At 49.7% G+C, this 16,259-nt stretch overlaps 1 protein-coding gene across 1 annotated transcript; it reads right to left on the bottom strand.

The window, feature by feature from the left end:
* Positions 1-12,298: 12,298 nt before the first annotated feature.
* Positions 12,299-12,853, bottom strand: PtA15_3A385 (uncharacterized protein; the record flags this gene model as incomplete). The annotated part of the gene is made up of 2 exons (XM_053167348.1): positions 12,299-12,302; positions 12,405-12,853. The coding sequence occupies 2 exons, from the start codon at positions 12,851-12,853 to the stop codon at positions 12,299-12,301; spliced, it is 453 nt and encodes a 150-aa protein (XP_053018574.1).
* Between the last annotated feature and the right edge of the window lie 3,406 nt (positions 12,854-16,259).

Here is a 16,259-nt window from a genome sequence, read left to right as displayed (position 1 = left end):
CCCGGATAAAGATCACGTAAACATCCCGAATTTCGACGGTTCTAACTTCCCGCTGTGGGAGCGCAAAATTAAGATGCATCTGCGTCCGCGGTATCTCGAATCCTACCTGGATGAGCCAATGTCAAAGGACCCGGATGAAGATGAGTTGCAAGGCGCTTTGTGGACATGCAGCATTCTGAGTGAAGCAATATCAAATGCAATATTCACGAGCGTGATCAACAACAAAAATGAACAAGACCTGCACGCTATCTGGACTGACATCAAGACAATCTACGCGTCCGACTTGGGGAATAACGATTTGGACCCATTGCTAGGTACCCGGCACCGCCTGGCGGGTACCGCCGGCACCCGCCGCGCACCCGCCGGGCGGTGCCGGGTGCCTGTTTTTTTGTGAAAAGTGGGGGGAGTACCCGGGTACCGCTTGAGGTACCCGCTCAAGTGCCTCCCGATGCGGCAGGGGCTGGAGCCCGTGCCTAATAAATCGCACCCGGCGAGCCGGACTTTGACCATCTCGCCAAGAGAAATTCACACCTCTCCGCGAGATGGATTTGTACCAGCTCGCCGAGAGGAATGCGTCCCTCCCGGCGAGCTCGACTTTGACCAGCTCGGCGAGAGAAATCTACACCTCTCGGCGAGAAATCCATCTCGCCATGGGGTGTGTCTCTTGGCGAGCTGGTCAAAGTCCAGCTCGCCAAGGGGTGTGTCTCTTGGAGAGCTGGTCAAAGTCCAGCTCGCCGAGAGGAATACACACCTCCTGGCGAGCTGAATTTTTACACCAGCTCGCTGAGGGGGTTCTTCCCGGTGAGCTGGTCAAAGCCCAGTCCGCTGAGAGGTGTGTATTCATCTAGGCAAGCTGGACTTGACCAGCTCGCCAAGAGACATACCTCTTGGCAAGCTGGACTTTGGGGAATTGGTGTCCCCAGTCCTGTACGCCAAGTATGTGAAAAAAGGCACAAAGTACCGCCGGTACCCGCCCCAAGTACCGCTGGTACCCGCCAGGCGGTGCCGGGTGTGGTACTTGGTCCCTGCTTTGGGAAAAAAATCTACCCGGTACCCGGGTGCCAACCGTACCCGGGTCCAAATCGTTATTCCCTACTCTGACTTACTCCTGTCAGTGTTCCAAGTCTGGAACAAGTAGATATTCAATAACAAAGATATGAATAGCTACATTACGGAGATGGAGGAAAGCTTAGTGGAGTTCAGTTCGCTTGGTCTAAAAGTCCCAGACGTCCTAGTAGGCTGTGGAATCGTCGGAAAAATCACAAAAAGGCGACCAATTCTCATGCAGGCACTGTTTGCCAATCTGAAAGCGCTGGCAAAGCCCAAAGAAATCATCGCCAAACTACGAGACATTGGGAGACATGAAACTGCAACAAAGAGGAAATATGTCAAGGACCCAGAACCTACCTCCACCGCTCTTGCCACCGGAACCAGCCGCCGACCTCCGAAGAAATCCAATCACCTAATCACTCGTGATTTGGGGAAGGCAGCACGGGATGTGCGTGGTGCGCGTTAAGACTCCACTCAGGTGCTGCGGATTCATGTGTTATTCTTTGTGTCACTTCTGTACATGTTCAGTGACTCAAGTCACCTAGGCGGCCCCGAGAGCCGCGTCCGCTTGGGACAGGCTCCCCAAGGCCACCGTGTGTGGGTCGAGGGGGGGATGACAGGTGCGAGGCCCGAGGCTTTTATCAAAAGCCCAGTTCCTAGGGGGAGACGCTGTAGTGCCTTCCTGATGGTAAGGCTGCGTCTCGCTCCCCCGTGGCGCTGCCAACTATTGCGCCCAGTAGCGCCCCCAGAGAAGAAGTGCACACTAGAGTGTGCCGGGGTCGGTGCAAGACCCTTAACTCACACCCGTAGGTTGTGAGCCCTGCACCGACACTTCAGTCTCAGTTGACGTACACGGGGGCTTCCCATGCCACACTGCGTTGAGCGGTTGGAGTCTACGGATGATTTTAGATTGCATCCCAATACTAGACTCGTTTCCAAGAGGCTTCGAGGTCTGATAATAGCTTCATCGTTTGCTGTTTGTCTTGTTCCGTGTATTCCCTTAGGTAGAGTTTGTAACAGTCGGAGGTCCACCTCCCTAATAGACATATCTCGGTGGTGGGAACGCCGACGGCGTAGCGCAAGGATGCTCCTCCGACCCGAAACGAGTGGCCTGTCAAGCCCCCGTAGCCTCGTGACTTCCAGACCGAGTCTAGGACCTTGCACGCGACTTGCTTTGTCAAGTGGATCCTTCCGGTTGGTGAATTGAAACCAAAAAGGGATGTAGCGCCTAGTCCGGCTTCTTTGACTCGTCTCCTGACTGCGGCGACCGGGCATAGGAGGTGTGCTTGGCCTTGTACATGGATGGTTTGCGCTTCTCCTGGTGCCGAGGTCTTGGCCCCTCTGATAATTAAAGCAGCCGCGGGACCGATCTTAGTCTGGTAGAAACGTGCGTCCGTGGAGAGTAGGGAGGCTGAATGCCTCAACAGCCCTTCGGGTCTGTCGTAAGTGAGCTCGGAGAGGCGGGCCATCCCCCAAAACGCTACGATTGCTAGGTCGAGGACCGCTGCACTTAGCTTGTCTTTCCCGTGTAGTTCTTCGACAAGCACGACCAAGTGTTTGACCATGACCGGTGACTTGGGTGGTTTCCCCGGGGTCTCTGCGTCAGCGTGTGCGGATGACCTTAGGAGGACCTCTATCTTAGCTTTCGCCTCGGCAGGGTAGTTGACCGAGTGATATAGGTGCCAGGCTTGGATCCCGTATAGATACTTAGTCAGGGTCCCCGTTGAGACGTCGTGTGGGGTTGGCTTTCCCGAGACTCGACCGGCCCAGCAGCAGAATCCGTAGAGATCAGTGGCCACCACGGGGAGAGTGAAAGGGACTTCTCGTTTGGCGAGCTTGTACTTGAAATACTTCCTCGTGGCTGCGTTATAGCTAAGAAGGGTATTCCATTTGTACCCGCCCAGGAAGTGCAGGTTGTCTTCGGTAGGCTCCTTCGGTAGTGTACCGTTTTTCAGGAAGTCCTTGACTTTTGACAGACTTAGCTCCATCGTGGAGATTCGGAGAACCGAAGTGTGGTTTGGGGCGGAGCAGGACTCAAGACGTTAGGAGGACCTTTTATATTCCCGAGAGGGGGGAGTGGAAAGTAATGAGTTGGAACAAATTCTCCGACACTACAAACGGCTCTACTCATGCAGGGATGAGACATTCCTGTCATACAGACAAAGAGACGGGAGGGGGCTATATGGGGGTACATAGAACTTATTTGGTCTCGGTGGGGTGAAACAATCTTTCATCGAGATCAAGGGGGAGGGTAACTATCATTCTTCTCCTCCCATCTAAACCTGTGCGATCGCCGCGGGATAAAGCATCGGCTCTGTTCTCCTCTGAGATCACCCGTTTCGCCACCAGGTCAATTTGTAAGTCGATGAGCAGGTCTTGTATGTGTTTCCACTCTTCGTTGACGTGGAAGTCTCTTGACTTCCTGCTTTTGATGGCGCCTTCGGTGGTCGTGTTGTTGGTCCATACAATAATGGATTTCCCTTGTTTTACTCCCAGATCTTTTAGCATGAGGATGCCCACTCGGATAGCCACTGTTTCGAGCCAGGCGATTCCCCTTTTCGGTTTCTCGCCCCCGTTCCAACCTTCTTTGAGTCTTAATTGGGCCCATGATCGGCCAATGGTCACTCCGATGCCATAACTGGTTGAGGCATCTCCCATCCACCCAATTTCGGTCGGCTCTGGGCTTGCTATCAAGCGTGTGTGCTTGAAAGAAAGCAGGGTTATCTGCCAGTATTCTAGATCGTTTCGCACGTCTAGTGGGATTGAAAGAAGCGCCCTTCTGTGCACCCAGCTGCACATCCAGCGGTATATACCGCATAAGAAGGCGCGGAGCTGAGGAAGCATGTATGATACGTGGTTTAGTCGTCCGGCGAGTATCTCTGCTTGGTTGTAGGAGAACACCTCGCCAATGACGAGGAATGCTTCGATCTGTTTTACCCGCTCTCTGAGTTTCTCTTCGGGTAATCGGACGGTCTTCTCGTTGGCGTTCCAAATGAACCCAATGTATTTCTGTTCTGTTTTGAAAGGAGAGACTTTCGTTGGGTTGGTCTTGACTCCAAGCTCATCTGATCGTGAAACGATATCGTCCATGGTTACCGAAGACGAGACCTCTTTGATAAACAAGTTATCATCAACCCAATGAAAAACATTAATTAGGTCGAACTCGGCCATCATTATCCGTTTCCAGGCGTCCGCCGGTCTGCCGAAGGATCCGCAGCCGGCGACGCCCCCAAATGCAATCCTAGTGTTGATGATGATTTGATCGTCAAAATCTTTCAGCATTAGGAAGGGCCATTGGTTTGGGGCTGTCGGGATTTGCCTGTAGGCCTTCTCCCAGTCGAAAATTGCTAGGAGGGCCGGCTTCGTGAGTTCACGCAGGAATCTGGAGACCTCTTTGAAATCGTCCCAGGTGGTTTGGAAATCGTCTTTATCTACAAACGAGTTCACTGAGGGGATCCGTTGGTCGTTGTGGGGAAAGGAGAGGTCGTTGATTGCTCGTAGTGAGCCATTGCCGTTTACCACTGCCCCCAACGGATTTGTCCGGAAGAAGCCGAAACGATCCCACACCTGCTCGGATTGGAACGGTCCGAACATGCGGCCTGCCTGGATTTCCTTCGTGATTGATTCCTCGATCTTTCCACGGGCAATCAGGGCGGACTGATGGTTTGGGGGGGCAAAGTAGGAAATCTCTTTGCCGAGGTTATGGACGGGGATTCCCTGGTCGAAACCGTTCGTGAAGCCTTCGAGTACGTCTTGGAACTCTGGAAGTAGGCCCGCGGAGAGGAGCGCTGCTTCCCAGGCTTTTATGTTCATGTCGCATTCGGCTTTCACCGGCCACTTCGGGCAAGGGTCATCATGCTGAGAGCAGTCGCTCAATATCTCAATGGGTTCATCGTTGTTGCCGAACGGTGGAGGCTCACTATTGGCGCGGCAAAAAACGTTGCAAAGGTGGTCTCAGTACCCAATTTATTGATTGCTTTGTAAGGTACGGGTGCCGTTGGACTAAACAACGGTTTTGGGTACAGCTCGGGTAAAAACTTCTTTAGAAGGGGGGAAAGGACAAGAGATGGGAGTTTAGATGGGTGATGAGGTGAGAGTTGGTGGGATGGGGATTTCACGAGAGGGGGGATCGGGGAGTAGGGGGTAGAATGGCTAAAGGACGGAGGAGAAGAAGATAAAAAGATTCTGGTTTTAGGGAATAAAGCCTACGGTCCGTTAGATCCGCTTGGGTTTTGCTTTGCTCCTTGCCCGTTGGCCCTCATCTCTGCGAAGGCCGGGTTGAAATTCTTCCCGAGGTAGCCGGTGCTCTTAGGTCTACTTTCCTTTGGTTTGGCTGGGAGATTAGCTGTTGCCGGACCGGGGCCAGAGCCGGACGAGGTAGTTGGCGCGGTGTGGGGGGCTGATTTTGGTGTGTTTGCCGAGTTTCCGCCGCGTTTGTTTGGGTTCAGGCCGGTGTGGGGGTTGCAACCGAACCTCGCCCCACCTATGGCGTAAGGGTTATTGTCTCTGAACGAGAGTTTGTCTAGGCGTCTGGCTTCGCCATAGGCAGTGTCGTAGAATGTCCGAGAAAGATGAGACCCCATCTTTGACTACCCGGTGTGCGAACGCGTTCACACGGATCCTGATGTCGTAGCGCAACGCCACCATGAACCCGTCTTTCCGTAGTATCTTGTCTGCATTTGCCTTGTGTAAGACAATCCATTGCCCTAAGGTTTCGTAGCGGTAGATGTCCCGCATTGTTATCTTGAACACGAGTGACAATAAATCAATCAATGTGCATTCAAGATAGCTAATTGTGGGTTTGTATGTTCGAAAGGCTTACCAAGAATTCTGAGTAATTTAAGCTCCAGTCGCTATAGGACATTAGCCACTCGCTTGGATAGGGATAGCCGGTATAGCGCATCCCTCTTTCGGTAGAATTATTGTCGTTCTTCGGACGTTTTTCGGCATGATACTGGAGTGCGGCATCTTGCCATGCTTTGTTAAAAATTGTTAGGGGGAGTGGGGCTTTGAGTTCGAGTAGGTTTTGTTCAATATAAGGGGTAAATCCCACGTCTTCATGGGAGTTGGTGTGGCCCCAGTGGAAATTTACCCCTCCGACGGACGTGTCTTCTTGTTGGTCAGAAGGGGGTTGGGAAGGGATGGACACAAGGGCTTGTTTGACCGGAAGTTCTGTTGTTGAGGTATCTGTTGCCGCCGGTACTAGAGTCACTGGGATTGTGACCGGATCACTAGGGGGAGTCGGAAAGCGTTACCAGATTAGTGGTTTGAATACGGGTGAATTTACGTAAGGGGGAGTGAATCGTACCCTAGGATGAGGGCTTTATAGCAGTTAAAGTACATATCTGACTTCACCTGGTTACCCTCTCTGCCGGCTTTTAACGCTGCTTCGAGCATGATGGCGGTTAGCTCATCCACGGCTTTCTCTGGCGCGTCTGTTGGTTGGGCGGGTTGTTCCTCTCTCTCCGGGATATTATCGACGTCAATCACTGCATGTTCAAAGTTAGTTAGTCTAGCTTTCCTTTTTGTCTTGGTCCTGTCATAGACGAAGTAATTCTTGCTTACCGTGTTTAGCTCCAATTGATGTGGATAGCTGCTTGGTTTGGGCATCCCCGGTTTCTTTGGCAGCCGTTTCCGGCGCTTTTTGGTTAGTGCTCGTGGAGCCGTTTTTTGCCGCTGATTTTGTCGTTTTGGACTTTTTTGTAGTGGTGGATTTTGCCGTAGCGCTGGGTTGAGGGGTGGGGAGGGTATCGGATTGGGCTTGTGGAGGGGGAATGGCCATAGCGGCGGTATCTGCGGTTTGCGAGCGAGTTAAGCGTGCCGTGACATCAGTGTCATCGCTAGGGCTGACAGGGTTCGCGTCTTTCATGCTAGCCGAGAGATGATCAAGGTTTTGGGACATGGTGGGTTATACGTAGGGTAGATTTTTGGAGTTTATTAGTGAGGATATGGATGTTTCCGTTCTCGGGTTCGTTGAAATTACTTTGATAAGAGTGTAAACAGAACCGAAGAAAAATTTCTTTATGTTATCGCAGAGGCTGATAACTAAAGGTATAACCGGTGAATGGGGACAAGAGACGGGGGCGAGTCCTGGGGGGGATAGCGATGGCGGCTCCCAGCCCGGCTATAAATACCCGTCCCTTATTGCTCCCTATCGGGGTGGCTTCCCCATTTGGCCAGAGCCCGTGGCCCGTTTCAGCAGTCCCATCTGGATGCGGAAATACCGGTAGCCTAGTTGGGCCACCGGCCGGGCTTAAGTCCGGAAGGCCGCCTACAGGCGGCTGTTCCCGGAGCTGGGCTGAAACAGTGCCTGGTTTGGGAACCTCATGGCCCGGATGAGCTTAGGTTGAAACCCAGCTGTCATCCGGAAAGGTTCCGCTAACCCTTTTGGCCAGACCGGTTTGTAGGGGGTAGCTCCTTGGTCCGCTCCTTCGCCCCGCCGGTTTGGGTCTGGCCTGGTTAACCGGTTATTTGGACAAACCCAAACTTCCGCTGCGCTCTCGTACAAGAGACATCAAAAAGCCCCAAGGCAAGTGGATCAGGAAACTCAGACGTGGGATGCAGCAACGGCAAGCACAACCCAAGGGCAACAACTCACGTCGAGGCCAACTGTTGGACGATACATCCTCTATCGCGGCCGCAAGGCAGGCCTGTACAAGATAAAGAGCGTTGTGGTGTGCCAAATCTGTTTCAAGTATCAAATTACATAAAGTGATGTTTGGATACATGAGAAGGAGATATATTCTTAGATTTATTATTGCATAATTAGATTCTAAAGGTCATTTAACCCCTAGTCACTTATTTGAACCACTAGGATAGCTCCACTCAGTCAAAAGTTATTTTGGTTAAATGGTTTGTGACAGAACATAATCAAATACTATAGAATTATATTTGGTAGTACATAGTATAGAATCAAGTACAAGTACATAGTTAGGGTGTAGTTTCTACAGGTGCACACACGTACCCCTGTATGGTTGCATGACATCATCAGTCACATGTTGGATCACACGTTTATCAGAAGGCTCACTAGCTAAAATCCCTCAACGGAAGCTTCCATGCAGCAAAAATCCCTCACAGGAGAAGTCACACCAGCATAAATCCCTCAACTGACTTCCCCACCAGCAAAAATCCCTCACATTTTACTATATAAGGAGCCCTTCCTCCCCCCTCATTTGAATTCAGCATGTGAATAGCAGCCACCAACCAACCAGTCACTCATTCATTTAACAGTGTGATCTCAAACATCCACTCACCCAACACCTGTGATCATAATCAGGTTCTTAAATAGCTTGTGTCATTGCACATCATCTACATTGTTTGATCTAAGTCTGATAGAGACTACTGCACATAGTGATCTCTATCAAGGTTTTGCCACAACAATAAATAAATTTTGTTGTCAGAATCCTTGTGTAGTACAATAGAGGGGCAGGTCCTTCAAACCACCCGTAACATGAATATTGCTTAACTGCAAATATCATATTTGTTATCTCCCCCTCACAGAACTGCCACCCGCCCCAAAGGAGTTCTCACAGCGTCCACAGAAGAAACAACGTCGTTCCTACCATACTGAAGCGGACGAGGATGACAATGAAGAAGAAGCCCAGCATGCAACCATAGTCAAACCAACCTTCACCTACAACATGACGACCCCAAAGAAACCGTTGTCCACAATCCTGGACTTGGGAGCAAGCAATCATATGCTCAACTCTCTCAGTTTCTTTGTACAGACCACCCCCGTCCATATAAGCATACTCACCGGCAGCGGTAAATCCAAGCTTGTTGCTGTTGCCCAAGGAACGGCAGAATTGCATCTTCCAACTGGAGAGATCCTAGTTCTGCCAGGAGCACTCTATGTGCCAAACCTAACTCAAAACCTGGTCTCAATGATACAGTTGATGGATTGACGAGTGATCATTGGCAAGCGAAGCGGCTGTTTTGAGGTAAAAATCGATAACAGCAAGCCATTCCAGGTCAACTTTTCCAGCGATCTCCTTGAGATTGCCAACTTCACCGCAGCCCCCATTTCTCCCACCGGTCTGGCCACAATGGCTTCCAATGCTCTATCAGACTTCCAAAAGTGGCATAATTGGTTAGGCCATGCTAGTTCTGGACAAATCACGCAGGCCGTGTTGGAGAAACTCAATCTGACAAAGACGCATACATGCACTGCGTGCATGCAGGAGAAACTCACCTGGATACCGTTTAACGGAACCTTTAAATCCGTTGATGCTTCTCTCAGCGTTGTTCACGCCGACCTGGTTGGTCCCATCTCTCCTCCAATCTTTTATGGTCAACCACCATGACCCTTTTAAACCAGCTGACGCTTCCCAACCTTTAACAAACTGCACAGTGCAAAAATTCCCCGATCTGATCTACACCACGGGAGAATGTCAAGTTCAGCTTGTTGGTTGTTTTTGCCGGCAATATGACCCTCCCCAACCCCTGCTAAACTTTGATTGTGGCCGCCGTTGTACTGTCGAGATTTACAGCCAGTATGCCGGCCAGTCAACAAACACTGCCGCATGTCCGACACCAGCAGGGGCAGGCCGTCAACATTGTCTCAGCGACTCTTCAAGGTCCTATGATTATGTTTTTGGGCAGCCAAGATCGGCCTGTCGGCAAACAGCCGTCGTGCCACCTGTACAGCGGTCATAACACCAATTCTATATTTCATAAATACTTCATTATTACTTCATATTCAGATTCTACACCCCATTTTACCCCTAGTCACCCACTCATTTCACCTAGGATTTCCAAATGGATCAGCAGTTATTGGCATGTATAGTTTTGGCAGGTATTTTCTTCATACATATCCTTAGCATTATTACCTACATCATTCATTAGTATCATACACCAGGAAAAATAAACTGTCACTAGACTACAGGTGACATCAGCCTAAGTCCACTGAGTTACCCACCAGCTGCACAGTTGGCCGCATGGACAGCCCCCTGTAGGTATCACAGGGGCCATTGTAGCCTAGTTCTGGTGGCAACAGAGCTGGAACAAAGTGACAGTCATTGTTGCTTGATGTCACCTGATGTCTGGTGACAATTGATTTTTCCTGGTGATAGCTACATAGGACTGCAGATCTTAAATAACTTCATTACTCATTTCCTCCTTCATATGAATCAGCAGTACATTCATTCACAGCTCTTGTAGCTATTACCAAATGCTCATCATTATTTCATATTCTAAATAGTTACCTTTCATGTACACTCCTTGGTCATTGCACCTTCATCATTACTTCTCATATTCAGATTCTTTTACTATGTGCTCATCATGTATCACCCCCCTGTAGTACTTCTCACATATATAAACACCCCTCTAGATGTTGTATCCCCATCATGCACTTTCACCCACTACACTTTGTATGCACCTCTTCCCCCATACTCTCCGTAGCACCTTTACACACCTCACTTAGATAAACTTTCATCACTCTAGAAATATATCCCCAAGCATATATCTCATTACCCATCTCAGAGTGACTCTAAAGAGATTCTGCTTTTCTCTCATCTCACTTCTCCTCTCTCCCTCAGTGGGATTTATACACCTCAAACTCATAAAGTGTTAAAGTCATCTAAGTCAAAGAGAATCATCAGCCACACCTTTTTCTTTTTCTTAGTGTAACCCTCTCTCCATCAGCTTTAGTCTAGAGGGCAGCCTCACCAGCACCTGTAGTCTCTTCTACATTATTGGTAGTGTAGTTGACTATTTCCCCTCACAGCTCTTTCCTGATCTTTTAGGAGTTCCACACCAGTCATCCTATTGGTTGCATCAATGACTGGTCATCCTAGTTATGTCTATGACCAGTTATTGTATTGAACAATACAACAGTCATCCTATTGATCAACGGTCACATCAATGACCGGTCATCCTAGTTTTATCTATGACCTGTCATTGTATTGATGCCCGGGCATCCTATTGATACCTGGTCTATCAATGACCAGTCGGTCTGGGTCGTGGTATCAATGACTGACCAGTCTATTGATGACTGGTGATCATTGTATCAATGGCTGTTATGTTATGACCGGTCTATCAACAACCGTTTATTGTATTGACGCCCCAGCATGGTATTGATACCCGGTGCTCCAGTTGATGGTTGTTATATACATCCCGGTCTGTTGATGACGGGTCATCCTAGTATTTATTTTTTTCTGTTGGTAGAGGCCCGGAGGGGGGGGGGGGGGTTGAAGAGACAAGATATCGGGATACAATGAGATGTGATGGAAAAACTCCCCCAGAGGGAAGAATAAGATTGCAACACAAGTAGATATACATACAACTATGTTTATGTACTTGGGTTGGTGAGAAGAAAATGTATAAAACCATAATGCAAATATGTGGTAAATCTTGAGATGATGTAATGAAAATATGTGAAATAATAGTGTCTACATAATATATAAAATGACCTGTCATAACAGGGGTGAGGGTTATACATAACATATGTAGCTATGTAGGTAGGCTCTGCAAAATCTTCCTTACAGAGGCTCTGTAGCCGTTGGTAAATCTAGCAAGTGTTAAAGATTTGCCAAACAACTTTTTAGCTAAAGAGCCCTAAAGAGGGCACGGGGGTAGAAAATGGCTTACATACTCGGTAAATATGCCTTACTGAGTGGGTTTACAGAGTGTTGGAGTACCTCCGGTAGAGTCACCATTGCCAAGATTACATCAACATAGTTGTCACAGAATCATGTACTTAGAAGCTAAACCTAACCGGTGCTTAGTCATCATCAACCGGTTAGGTTTAGACTACATAAGCTGGTTGGACCCGCGCCCGGCTCCAGTCTCTTTTCCTCATCCAGATTTGGAGCCGGATTCATCAGTGCCAAGACTGACCGCGACGGGACTGCTCCGACCAGATCTCATTTGCTTTTCTCTATTGAGGCATCTGATACAGAGACGGTGGTGGATGCTCTTAGGCTAAATCAAGTAAAAATACTCATTGGTTCTCTCTCCTTTCTATTGCGCCCCCTCTGAGCCAATCCGGTGAGAGAACTCCAAAATCATCTGCCCTTCTTCCTCGAGCCTCTTTCGCTCATCTCAATTCTCATCACTGTCTCTCCTCGGTATCGGTGGCATCCAGTTCACAATTTCGACATTGATATGTACGAATTAAAAGCTAGCAAAACGAGTGAAAATTCATCTATGTATGTCTTGAGTGAGAAACCATGTACCAGATGCTACGTTGGGGAGGAAAAGGCAGATTCTATCTGAAAAGGGATGTGTATAATTGAAAACGGCTTGACTTCTATCTGTGGCAGGAAGTCAAAACAAAGCCATGAGCTTAAGAAAATTGGCTGTCCAGAGGCATATGTGATATCAAGCAGACTTAGAACTTACTTCAAGCTACTGACTTCGCATCGGAGTCGGCTGGGGCTCCAGCTATATCAGTCTTGTGCTGATGGGTGTACTGATCCGCGCGAACTACATCATGAAAGGCGTACTCCGCCCGAACTTCAGGCCTATTTCGTACCGGTAATCGGAAGAGCGGGACAGAGCGGAACCTCGGAGGCAATGTGCGGAGGAACTGACGCCCGTCCACTAGCAATCTGACATATGCAACAGAATCCGTTGGGTTGTTGGCATAAATAGAGTGCCTTGTGCGGTGCCCAACCCCTCCCACGGTCACTATGTAGACGTTGGTTTCATGGAATCGGGGTACGAATGGCTGGATGCCGTAGATACCAATGTCTCCGTCACTCGTGTGCGAAAATGTCATCGCATTATTTGCAAGATAGGATAAGCAGATGCCAGTGACCGCGAAGAGGACGAGGAGGTAGGTAAATCCAGTATTGGCTTTCATCTGATAATTGAAGCCGGGAAATCTGTCAGATGGTTGAATTAGAATGCGGATAGAGAAATATCACACACTTTTTAATTTATCAGGGTAGTGCTACTTCTGGCCTAGTGTTTTTTCTTTCTTTTTCTAAGTGATAACGGGCATGTGGCAATGTTGTTCCTCCGAATGGGTGGGAGGCACTCGGCTTTATGCTGGGACAGACAGCCAGTCATTCTCAAGCGATCGAAACGTTTCCTCGGGGCTTGTCTAAGGGGCACTAGCCGGTATGGGTATTGCAAGGACGGAATGAGGAATACCGGTTTGGGAGGACCATGGGAGCTAGCAATTCCTCCGGATCCGTCTGGGTGATAGCTTGTGACCTGCGCGATAAAATACGCATCAGTATCATACTACATGTCGCTAGCGAAGTGTTTCTACTCTAGTCTTCACTATTGATGCAAATGGTCAGTAAGGAGGTGAAATATACGGACCACGACTGGCGAAACGTTTCTGACCTCGATTTCACCATACAATCCCGTTTACTATTCCCGTTTACTATGAGTCAATGCATCAGGCTGCCGGGGAGGTATGGGATGTCTCACATACACCCGGGGAGTCCTTCGTCGAGGATATCCCGAGGAATCCTTGTGGATTCCCCGTAGTGCCCCTGCGCGAGGTTGGACCAGCGGCTGCTGGTCCACACGTTCACGTGGTCACCACCAACTGGCCCCGGCGCGGATTCCACGTGAGCTTTTGGCTCTCCGTGGATTCTTCGTGGGTTCATCATGTCACCGACGGGATGGTTGGGTCCACGCCGGCCCCACCACACCACCGACGGCCATTCCCCTGAGGAAAACACGTGATCCCGACGGGTTGGTTGAGCCCACGAGGCAGCAACACCTTGAGCGGTGGGCTCCACGTGGCTCACCGGTCCGTCGCATTCACCTTATGGGGGTGCGGTGGCTTGGTTAGCCTTGTGCGGAGCGGATCAAATCCGCCGGGTATATGTGTAGCACAATGTGGTGCCGCCTCGGAATGATACGGCCGCAGGCAGGAAGATGATGTTTATTTCAAAGGGTGCAAGACTACAATGTAGGGGGACAAGTGGTGATTGTGGTACTCTAAAAAAACAAACATTGACAATGTTAGAGGCTCAAGCTAAAGCTAGGATGATTGCAGCCAAGCTTGCTGCTGTCAATGCTGCAAAACCTTCAGCAATCAATACTACTGGGGTGCAGCAGACAATTCCACAGCCTAACCAAGCATCTGGTTTGATGGGGCCAACCGCTGAGGCACCAAACAAAGCGTTAGTATATCTTCACCATTATCGATAATGGTGATATCATTGTCCATATGATCCCTGCAAGCCCGTCCAAATTTGGACAACAAAGTAAACTATTGATTACCGCTGGCCTTCTCGATTAGTCCGGGCCAGCCCGACTTCGCCCGGCAATTGATGGATAAGTACGGCTGAAAAGAAGGACAGGGATTAGGAGCCAATGAATCAGGCCAAACAAGCATCCTGACGGTAGCAGCCACCCCCTCGGCCCCTGGCGGCAGCAAAAAGCGCGAAGAGAATCCTGGTGATCTCGCCATGCCTGGGGCGGCGGGACCGCAAAAGATCGGATCGATGGCCAAGGGAAGAGGTGTGGTGATCAATGAAGCGAAATCCCAGAGAGATCTGGAAGAGAAGACCCGGTACGGGGAGCCGACCCGGAGACGAATGTTGTAGCGGTGGGGGGGAGGGGGGGGGAGGTGGATGATGAGTTGGCAACAGAAATTGGTCAGTCTTTTGTGTGATTATCAAATCTTTTAGAATTTACACAGATGATATCGGTGGCGATGCAGCTGACAGGGCCGTTGGGTTTGTCAGTGTTGATGAGCTCGGGACCGAGGAAGGCTGGGCTGCCAATTGTCCGGGAGACCGTGCTGCCGTTGCCCGACTTGACAAAGATGGCCAAGTCGCCAATGTCGTGGTTGATGAAGGGCTGGGCTGACAAAGGCCAAGGCGGTTGTCACTCAAATAACCCTAACTGTTGTTGTGGAACCAACGAACGGTCTGGTGTTCTGTTCCCATCAGCTCCACGGGGAGCCTGAGGGGAGCCGTGGATTACACGTTGTGGGATCCACGAGGACTCCTTGTCCAACTGAGCTGTCGGCTCCACCGTGAGTCTATCACAAGGAGACCCCAGGAGGGTGGAGCCGACTTGGTATCCCATTGTCTCCACCCATTTTCGACGGGGTGATGATAGCAACGTGGGGCGCAGTGAATTCCACACGGTTTTCATGGAGACGGTGATACGCGTCGTATCCACAATCCGAGGCGGCAAGAAGTACCCCCGGCGTGTACTGGTTGAGCTCCGGTGGCCGGCGGACGTCATTAATGAGCACTAGAGGCCAAGGCGGCTTCGCCGCTGCAAAATCAAGGTCCAATTGCACAACCACCTGCGCAGCATCAAAAATTTGAATCCATTCTGTGTTCAACATTTTTAGGGCCTGTACCATAGCGGCTCAAAAAGCTGTTTTTCGGCCGGAAAACGACTTTCCTCACGGAAAACAGTTTCCCCTCGAAAACGTGTACCACAGCACCTGTTTCTGGGGGAAATCAGAACTCGTTTTTTGCTCAAAACAATCAATTTCCAGAAACAGGTCTGACCCTGTTTCTCATGTGTGTTTTCCTTCTGCTGAGCCCCCTCCAACCAAGACACCGGTGCCTCTCTTGGCCAATGCAACATGTGTATTGGTCTCTCTCTCATCTCGGACCAATGCAACATATGTATTGGTCCATCTCTCACCTCTGACCGACCCATGATCACCTTGGACCAAGCCAACAACTCGGTCTGTCTATCCTCCCAGACTGATATTATCAGTCTGAAAGGAATTCTCTTCTTCCTCTCCGACCAATACTACTAGATTGGTTGGAGAGGAAGAGAGAGGGTTCTGCCACCCATACTATGTATCAATTAGCTCTCTCCCCCCTCCTCTTGGACCGCTGTAAAGCTCAAAAGTGTTCCTGAGAACCTTTTGCTGAGTGCGGAAAGGGATGAATGAGGTTACCTCTGCCTTTCCTGGGTCACTAGACACTAAAACAAGCCCCCCAATCTACGATTGGAAGGTTTAATGTAGTGATAGTGGAGGTGTATCAAAAGATAGCCTACTTTGAGCAGGTGGCTTCAGGGTTATGGTGATGTAGCTGATGAATAAGTGTTGCAATGAGGTTGTAATTTGTATGTAAGGGTTTTAAAACCACAATATAGAGCAAGGCTAATACTGTAGAGTGAGCAAGTGTTGTACTGTTATGGGGTAAGCTGAGTGCAAGTAGTTTACTGAGAGAAATTACAACTGGGGGGAGGAGAGCCTCCTTAAATAGAAAAGAGCGAGATATTGTAAAACCCCCGCGCTGGAGGCGCCGCGGATTTCACAAGCCTTT

Source organism: Puccinia triticina, chromosome 3A, assembly GCF_026914185.1.
Source record: "Puccinia triticina chromosome 3A, complete sequence".
Taxonomy (NCBI): domain Eukaryota; kingdom Fungi; phylum Basidiomycota; class Pucciniomycetes; order Pucciniales; family Pucciniaceae; genus Puccinia; species Puccinia triticina.
This window is presented reverse-complemented; position numbering and strand designations above follow the sequence as displayed.